The 9,596-nt window shown below is 43.9% G+C and overlaps 1 protein-coding gene across 1 annotated transcript; it reads left to right on the top strand.

The window, feature by feature from the left end:
* The first annotated feature begins 5,413 nt into the window (after positions 1-5,413).
* Positions 5,414-7,916, top strand: LOC137905888 (transcription factor Sox-8). Its single transcript, XM_068750173.1, has 4 exons — positions 5,414-5,429; positions 6,100-6,511; positions 6,812-7,047; positions 7,146-7,916. Exons 2-4 carry the CDS (start codon positions 6,105-6,107, stop codon positions 7,880-7,882), a joined length of 1,380 nt encoding a protein of 459 aa, XP_068606274.1. The 5' UTR covers positions 5,414-5,429; positions 6,100-6,104; the 3' UTR covers positions 7,883-7,916.
* The last annotated feature ends 1,680 nt before the right edge of the window (positions 7,917-9,596 follow it).

Here is a 9,596-nt window from a genome sequence, read left to right as displayed (position 1 = left end):
CCTGGCAGCTAACTAGCGGCTGTTCTTCTTCCAAATCATGTTGAATATAAGACGTTTGAACGCTGGAATAATATCTCACTGCTGTATGCAGGGCGATCAATATCATTTCATTGCTTTCAAATTGAGCACAAATGTAAAAGACAATGGCCACGTGAATGCAAAGTCATTTTCACACCTGACAAAGCGGACTCTGCTCGATTTTGGGGAGCTGAAAGTCGCAGCATTGCTGCATTTATCACTTGTTTCGTTCCTGCTTTCACACTGTGATTTTATAGAGCACCGAACCTTCTGAGCAGGAGACGAACTCTGGTCCGTTTAAAGCGGCCCAAACAGCTCAGGCTTACATTATGGAGTCATTATTTGACCATGAATGCTGGGCGGAACTTGAGCTCCAATGACACACAGTGGCATATCCGAGAAGTCAAGCCTCCAACTTTGGCCAATGAAGCCCACTGTCAAAAGTAGAGTTTGTGTATTTGTCATCATGGAGGGATTCTGCTTTGGCCAGTTGAGAGAGCGATGCTAAGCGCTCCCATAGTTTTCACATATCAGGCTCTGAGATTTAATTGGATCTGTACTGTGCTAACCATGTCTGTGCATGGGGCTAATCTCTGGATAATGTTGTAATGCTGGTTTCTGGGGGGGGGGGGGGGGGGACACACAATATACATATAGGGATATACATTGACTGATAACAGCATATACGATCAGTCAAGGGGTCAATGATCATACGGGGGTGCATTGCATGTTTGCCTCTTCCAGCAACCCTCCCTCACTTATCTACCCATTGTGTGTAATAATTAATGGAATTTCCCATCTATAGTCAAACATATGCGTAAATGCTACACGCCGGCTCGGCGTACTATACAACGTTTGTTCTATATTCTTTCATCTCAACTTTGTACATTGAATTAACCAGCCAACGGAAATCAGTTTGGTGACACCCCATTACAGAAGACTACGCTGATTCAGATGGACACGACACTCTTGACCTCTTCACGTGGTTCGCAGCAGGTGTGCTGATGTGCTTTTCAATTTGAATGCTGCGGACCGACTGGAGACAAGACGGCCTAACTGCTGTTCATAAACACTGGACGTCTTGGCTTGAACACCTAAAAGCCCAATTGGAGAATTTGATCCACTTCGCCCATAATCATTCTAATAGTGTATAAATTATATAATATGTGAATTATACACAAGAGCTTTAGGTTTCACACTCTGTATATTTAAATCTGCACATTTCCTCAAGTCTTGAGCTCGTGTACGTGACATAACAAAAAGCCGTTTAAAGGCTTTTCATTCACGTTTTTAATCGTCTGCAGACAAAAACAATCCACCAGAATTATCTTAGAGCTGTGAGGGAAATTCCCCACAGTCAGACAAATCCACTAAATAGTCTTGGTTTTGCGCAGTGGCTTACAATTTCCCCTAAAATTAAGCAGTGGGCTCTCTGTTCTCTTGCCGCTCCAGGTCCATGTCCTAAATTTCTACATGTCCCAAAGCATCTAATTCACGGGCAAATTAGGGAGATGATTTATGAGAGTGCCGCATCAAAAAAGGAGACAATGAGGAAGATGAGTGCACCACAAGTTTTATGGAGAACATATGCCGGGAAGATGAGAGGGAATAAAAGACAGACGGTGGTTGTAGATCAGAAAACGTTTTTTTTATTTTTTTTTTTAAGAACCCCCACACACCCACGTTTCTCTTGCGATAACTCCAGGACAAGCTGCAGGATGGGACGCGCCATTCCCGCTAAACAGGTTTGCATTCATACCGACATGTGGGAAGAAAATAACCAAAAAATGGACTTATATTCCTGCACAGGGAGGATGAGATGGAGGTTCCCTGATCCCGTCCTGAAAAATCAGCTAATATTACCTGTCTTACAAAGCCAAAGTGCTGCATCTGCAAAGACGTCAAAGTGAGAAAACACTGATTTGTATGTTTGTTTTTAAGTTAAAACACATGTAAAGATTCAATTAAAAACAACTTGCAGATACTGCACTTTGCCGTTGCAGGGCCTTTTCAGTGACAGAATTTTCGTGTTAAAAACAAAAACCCTAATTTCACAAGTGCACGCAGAACTCTTCTTGTGTATTCACTGGAGTCACTGCACAACCCAGATATTTAGCAAAAAGAAAAAAACAGTTCTCAAAACCTGCCGCTTGTCCGTGATGTACTTATGATATGAACGTGCAGAAGCGTTGCAAGCAAAACGGTTGCCTCACAAAACAGTTACATGTCATGGAGAAGAAAAGAAAAAAGCAAATAATCTGGAAACACTTGTGCTCATTTTATACTCCTGACATTAAAAAGCAAGTGTGACTGAAGGCCAAACACACCCTGAGACGTCTTGGACTAATTGTTTCCTTCAGTTTCAAACACTCCCCCTTCAATCTAGTCAAAAGTCCTTTACTTCTCTCCTCACAGCGCGACCCCGCCACTTTTCTGCATCTACTAATAGGTTTAAATAAAACTTCCAATTGGTTCGGTAAACCCCTCATTACGGTGTTTTAGTAGAATGAATTTCAGATAGGGTTAGGGTTAGGGGGGTCAATGGGAGGTCCTAACACACAGCAGCTGTCCTGGGGGGTTCGAACCAGTGGAGCCAAACGTCCCCAGGTCCTCCACCTCGCTGAAGAAATTGGTTTGGCCGCAAACCAAAATGGAAAACATCCATCGTCCAACCTCCAGAAGGGGATGAGACAAATAGAGATAGAACTCAGATGAGAGCTACAAGTATCCATTACTGAATTTGTTTCTACGTGTGTGTGTGAACCTGGATGGAATATCCTTTCAACATTTTCAAATATTTTAAACCTATCCTGTCTGACGCCTGTATTCCTGCCTTCTAATTGCATTTGTTGCAACTCTTACGTTTTGCACTAATTCTCCTCTTTCTTGAATGTGTAAAGCCAAAGATAGAAGTTGGTCTGGTTGATGTGGTGCAGGGGTGACATGTGGCTTGTCAGCGGCCCGGGAGTTTGCTCCGCATGCGGTTAAGGCAGCGGTTCGGATCGTCTGGGTGAGCGCGAGGGCATGCCAGTTGCCGCAGTTCAGCAAGTTTACACTGACTCAGCGTGCAATCGGTGGGATTATCCAGCAGAGCGAAGAACTGCTGTTTGGGCTCGGGTTAGAGGGATGTGGTAGCTGCAGAGACGTGGCCTTCTGATGTTTGTCGCTCAACTTCATCAGGATTTTTGTGGCATGAAATCAATTCATTATGCACAAAAACAGGGATTTAAAATGCTAACATGTAATAATCTTTACGATGCGGCACAGGACTTTAATCCAAACGTGCTTTCATGAACTTGATCCCTTTATGAACACATCAGATTTGCATAATTATAACGCTCTTCTGTGATTTTCAGTGCTGCGGTAGCATCTTCCAGTGACAGCTGGATGAAGAAATGTGCCCAAGAGTAGTAAAACACAGGAGAGACCAAAGGGGGTGGGGGGGATCCTGAAGATGAATGTATAATTGAATTGCATATGCACATTGGAAGCCAGAGAGAGTAATTTATATGTAGAGTAGAAGCGAGCAAGGCACAGGAGCTAACAAAAAAACCATGAAAATCTTATCCTGTTGATCCTCTGAGATGCAGCTTATAAAAATAAGACAATTAAAACCTTCCTTCTGCCTTCCCTTCTTTGGGACACTTGAGGCTCAGGCGCGGTTACCTCTCCTCTTTTGCTCCGTCCTTCCTTTTCTAATCAAGAGCCCACAGACTCTGGCTGAGCTTCTACCCACAATTCAGGGAGGCATTAAAAGAGAGGACTGGAGCTTGTTTCAAGTCTGTCTCCTGGTCTGCACCAAGAACCCAGAAACTGTCTCGCCGCTAGCTGTCAATGTCCCATGTAAAATTAGAATTTTCACATTTCAAAAATCACTATTTCACAAGCGATTGGCTGTTTACATTGTTACATAAAGTCTTAACATGTGATAATAATTCACAACATGATAAATCTTCTCACCTTACAGTGTGATCCATTACCTGTCATTGTCAGTAAACTTTGGACCGTATTTGTAAGACAGTTTCTATTATTTTCACATCACGATCCATCTTCTGCTTCGGTCGGAGCCGAGTGTTATGAAGCATTCCCGGGCTTTACACTGTATGTGAGAGACAATCTGCCTGCTTCGCTCCCCTGCTTTTTTATATTGTTGGTGTCATAAAAAAACGGTTATACTAATGGAGAGAAGGGGCATGCAGAATACAAAAAAAGGATAACTGGCTAGAATGTCTCCTAAATTTGGGACGTGCATGAAAATTGGGCTCATACGGACCTGTGTGGTTTGAGAGTCATTTGTCAGTGCGTTCAGCTTTGATAGACAAACACCGAACTTGAATTAAAAGAAGAGTTGGATTGACGTTAGCTGCAATTTTTAACTATGGTTTCATACCCCAAGAAAGCAGCACAGCAATCATTTCTCGGAGGAGGGAGGATCCTGCTGTCTCTGGGAGAATTTTTCTATCATTTGCAACCCTGCTGAAAAATTCTACTTGGCCAGAAGCTCTGGCACATTTTGTCATTACATGTTTAAACAAATTAACAAAAGCCTTCACTTTCTGAGACTTTTAATATCTCACACTTCTCTGTTGTCTTGGAGATGACAAACTGTAATCCATTTTAATCTATCGATCCAGCTCCACTTTTTCTGTCTATATAACTCTATAACTAACAGGTTTATCACATATCAATACCACATATGGATCAAAATACGTCATTCTAATATCACAATCGAGCAACTAAATGACTGACAAACAAGAATCAACATTCAGCCTCCATCTGACGTCCAGGTGTGGGATATCATTTCTCCTTATTCCCATGTTGTTGTGGCTAAACATTTAAATTCGTGCTCAGCTCAATCTTTGTCGCACGACATTTACATCAACTTCTTTCATCTAAAAACTTTTGCTTGGATGAGGCATCTGCCAGCGATGGAGGTGTGAATGGGTGGGTGGAGTCATTCTTAGTGCATGCAGCCTGAAATGACAAATTAATTTAATAATATTTCTGATGAATAACTACGTAACTGAAAGAAGGAAATGTGCTGGTTTTTGAATGACGAGGCCAAATATTCATATTCTGATTTATTAATGTTTTACAAATCATCCCACTTCTTAGGAAATATTCAAACTATCAGATTCCATAGAAGAATCAGGAACAGTTCCAAATTGTCGCCTTTGTGTAACAAATACTTTAATAATTCAGAAGAAATTATGTAATGGAATCTCTCAGTGTTATTCTTACATTTTGTTTATTTTTATTTACTTTTTAAACAGGTATTTTACAGTAGTATTTGTCGAATTGCATTTGACAATGGAAATAACTATAATTTTCAGTGTATTTACAAAGTCTGCACACTAAACCAAGAGAGAGGATATTGTCCCACATTTATGTAAATATATTATCTCCTTATACTGATAATGATCTGAGTTTCACTCTCTCTAAATTTAATGAGTCCTCTCAAAATGAATGTCATAAATACTTGTTTGTGTACACAACATGGACAGTATACATAAACCATAAGGGCCTCATCTGAATCTATTTATCTGGGTGTTATTATAAACATGCATAATGATTATACATATTTGTCAGGAAATGGACAATCCTCAGAAATATTCGAACATTTCCTAATCTCATATTTCCCAACAACCTGATTAACGTGAAGAAAAGGTGATGACCATATGATGTTTACAACTTAAATATCTAAAAAACAAAAAACAAACAAACAGCAAAATCAAAATAATACAATAAAGAATCTCACGTTCAACCCTGAACCAATGAGGGGAAGTGGTGATTTGTTGCAGCCAATCCCTGACGGAGGGTGGGGTAATGATTTAAAAACGCCAACTCAAGTGCTTCGGTTCACATTGTGGACTACAACTTTCACGACCGCACGACACTCGACAAGCGAGGAAAACACTCAGCAGACAAACAAGGACATCGGAGGAAAGCAACGGACTGAAATTGTTTAAGGATTTTACTGTGGCGCGCCGTGCGTAACGGGCGCACTGGGCACTCTGCTGCGCACCTGGTTAGATTTTTGCGTTCTTGGATTCTCATCCCTAAGGGGTGAAGCAATAATGTTAAAAATGACAGAGGAGCATGACAAGTGTGTCGGCGAGCAGCCCTGCAGCCCATCCGGAACCAACAGCTCCATGTCGCAGGACGAGTCCGACTCCGACGCGCCGTCCTCGCCGACTGGCTCCGACGGCCACGGATCCCTGATCACCGGTTTGGGCAAGAAATTGGACTCCGAGGATGACGACCGGTTCCCAGCTTGCATACGTGACGCCGTGTCTCAGGTCCTCAAAGGATACGACTGGTCTTTGGTGCCCATGCCAGTGAGAGGGAACGGGTCTCTGAAGAACAAGCCTCACGTTAAGAGACCCATGAATGCGTTCATGGTTTGGGCACAAGCGGCCCGGAGGAAGCTGGCGGATCAGTATCCCCACCTGCACAACGCCGAACTGAGTAAGACTCTTGGGAAACTGTGGCGGTAAGAAAACATCTTGATTCAGCAAATAGTGTGTAAATTGATGTTACTTAAATTATATTTCAAGTTAATAGCTTTTGTAATGACAAAGAAACAATAATGTAGGTACATAAGAAATAATTGTTTCAAACATAACTAATATTAATAATTGTAAAAAGGAAATTTGAGAGTTTTTATTTTTCTAGCCCTTCAATAATGAATAAAAAAAGAACCATCATTGTCTTTTACTTTTACGTATCCGTAAAAGTATTTTACGTAGTTTCACGGCACACATTTACAAGTGTTGTATTTTTCCCATCACAGTTTGCTCTCAGAAAGTGAGAAGAGGCCATTTGTGGACGAAGCGGAGAGGCTTCGGGTTCAGCACAAGAAAGATCATCCGGACTACAAGTACCAGCCCAGGCGACGGAAGACTGTGAAACCAGGCCAGAGCGATTCGGACTCAGGAGCAGAACTGGCACATCACATGTATAAAGCCGAACCCGGGATGGGAGGACTGGTGGGACTTACCGATGGACATCACCACCCTGAACACGCAGGTATATGTCCTCAAATGTCATGTCGTGTATGTTGTGAATTTTATTTTGGGATAGTTGAATAGTTTTGGAGAGATGAATCCCCTTTTTGTTTTCTTCAGGGCAAACCCACGGCCCCCCTACCCCACCCACTACCCCCAAAACAGACCTGCACCACGGCGTGAAGCACGATCTGAAGCATGAGGGCCGTCGCCTCGTTGACAGCAGCAGGCAAAACATTGACTTCAGCAATGTCGACATCTCTGAGCTCAGCACTGATGTCATCAGCAACATGGAGACCTTTGACGTGCACGAGTTCGACCAGTACCTCCCGCTCAACGGCCACGCCTCCACCCTGCCACCAGACCACGGCCACGGGCAGCCTCCGGCACCTGGCGGCTCTTACGCGTCTTCATACAGCCTAGCGGGCACCAACGGTTCCGCGTGGAGCCGCAAGGGCCCCGTGCCCTCCTCTCCTCCCTCCACCGGTGAGGTGGGCCACCACCGGCTCCATATTAAAACAGAGCAACTGAGCCCCAGCCACTACAGCGAGCACTCCCACAGGTCGCCCCCACACCCTGATTATGGCTCCTACAGTAGCCAGGCCTGCGTCACCACGGCCGCCTCAGCCGCAGCGTCATTCTCCAGCTCCCAGTGTGACTATACTGACATCCAGAGCTCCAACTATTACAACCCGTACTCCGGCTACCCCTCCAGCCTTTACCAGTACCCTTACTTCCACTCATCCAGGCGGCCTTACGGCAGCCCGATCCTCAACAGCCTGTCCATGGCTCCCGCCCACAGCCCCACCGCATCCACCTGGGACCAGCCCGTCTACACCACACTGTCTCGGCCTTAAGGGAACATAACACGGCCAGCTCCCACCAGAGACTCGCCCGGATCGATGCACTGCTATAATGAAGGGCAGCGAGGAGCAGGTGGTGAAGTGCGCGAAGCGGGCAGTAGGCTACCTGTGACCATTTTAACGTGAAGCTAACACAAGACAAAGTGCCTGCTGATTTTCTACAAAGTTCTATCGTCGCGGTGAAAACAAGTCGTACAGACGTTTTACGCAGAGACCAATTGTGTTGCCGGCGAGCCAAACTCCTCCATGAGGAAATGTCGCCCACGCCTACATTCTGTACATCCCACCATCTTTCCAGTTTGAGATTGTGTGCGTGTGCGTGTGCGTGTGCGTGCGTGTGTGTGTGTTTGCACACATGAGGTAAAGCGAAGTCTTGCCACTTGGGTTGTGTAGGAGAGAAATGCTTTGGCTCCATTCTGCTGCGAAGCAGATGGAGAAGCAGATACATTGGAGTTGGGACCAATTATAGGAATCTGCAGTAAAAAAATAATAATATTTTGAATGGAATGGCCGGAGCCATATCGCAGCACATTCGGTCATTCGCATCAGAGGAATCAGTCTTAATAAATGACTCGTGTCATCTTGGCAGCAAAGTCTTACATGTATTTATGTTACAGTCGTGTTTGGCCTTTAAAGAAAATAAGGTAGCTGAATTTGGGATGGTGCCGTTATGATAATTTCCACATCATTCCACTGGGAAGATAAAAAAAAACAACAGTTTCTGGTAACCTCACCGTTTCAGCTTGCGAGCAGACGGCGCTGGACCAGCAGACACACAGGACAGAACAGGTGTCTGAAAGCTACGCATGGCAAATTGTGATTAGTCATGATCTTGGGTTAAAGGAAGTGGGGGGTAAAATAACACCGCACGCTCTGAGTGACACGTCAGCTGGGCCTCCTGTCCACATGGATGGACAGCACACAGATATGTGTGTGCGTGTGTGTGTGTCTGTCAGGGAGATGAAGTGCTTGAAATAATTCCCATTAAGCGATGCTTAAACAATTCCTTACTGGAAGCGATGTGAGAATCTGCGTGTGTTTTTTTTGTCCATAGTCGTCACATCAAGTGCCGATTCACTGCCGCAGTCTGGCGCCAAACGTTGTGTGCCTTCTAATGCTTATTATTGTCACCTACTTCCATGTGAACGAATGGATGTTGAATTATTAACATGTTTCAGGCAGCACAGTCAGTAATCCACATCAGGAGCTCCTACTGCTAACCAGATTATATCCTTAATTTTACGTCATTCCTTACAGCCTTGGTTTGTATTTTCCTGTGAGACGCTGTATGGAGAAGCGCGAGGAGCGTCACGCTCCAAGCGTGTTTTTGTATATTATTCTGGTGTATAATTTTGAGACAGGCTGTGAAAATTATTGATGTTCAAATAACTAATTCCATTCACATTACACAGCTAACCCATTTTTGCTGGCCTTTTTAAAAAAAATAAAATATGCTTTTTTTTCTTGATATTTGTGTTTCTTATTCTTGTTTAGTTTCGACTAGTTTGTGAAAAAGGCTTTGAGTTATGAGCCGCCTTTCGCTGCACGCCAGCTGTTCACATTACCCTACTCGGCAGACATCTGTCCTGCGCGCTACAGCTGTGAGGAGACATCAGCGAGACCTTGAGGGAGGGATTCTCAGCAATCATGCCTCGCAACACTTTTCCAAAGTGATAGTAATTAAAGCTTCACAGTAAATTTGATCGAG

Source organism: Brachionichthys hirsutus, chromosome 16 (assembly GCF_040956055.1).
Source record: "Brachionichthys hirsutus isolate HB-005 chromosome 16, CSIRO-AGI_Bhir_v1, whole genome shotgun sequence".
In the NCBI taxonomy this organism is placed as follows: Eukaryota; Metazoa; Chordata; class Actinopteri; order Lophiiformes; family Brachionichthyidae; genus Brachionichthys; species Brachionichthys hirsutus.
The sequence above is the reverse complement of the archived record's forward strand: the minus strand, read 5'-3'. Positions and strand labels throughout refer to the sequence as shown.

Coding starts and splice junctions, on each gene's coding strand:
- LOC137905888 (XM_068750173.1), top strand. CDS start 6,105: ATGACAGAGGAGCATGACAAGTGTGTCGGCGAGCAGCCCTGCAGCCCA. Junction 6,512..6,811: donor ACTCTTGGGAAACTGTGGCG/GTAAGAAAACAT, acceptor TTCCCATCACAG/TTTGCTCTCAGAAAGTGAGA. Junction 7,048..7,145: donor TCACCACCCTGAACACGCAG/GTATATGTCCTC, acceptor TGTTTTCTTCAG/GGCAAACCCACGGCCCCCCT.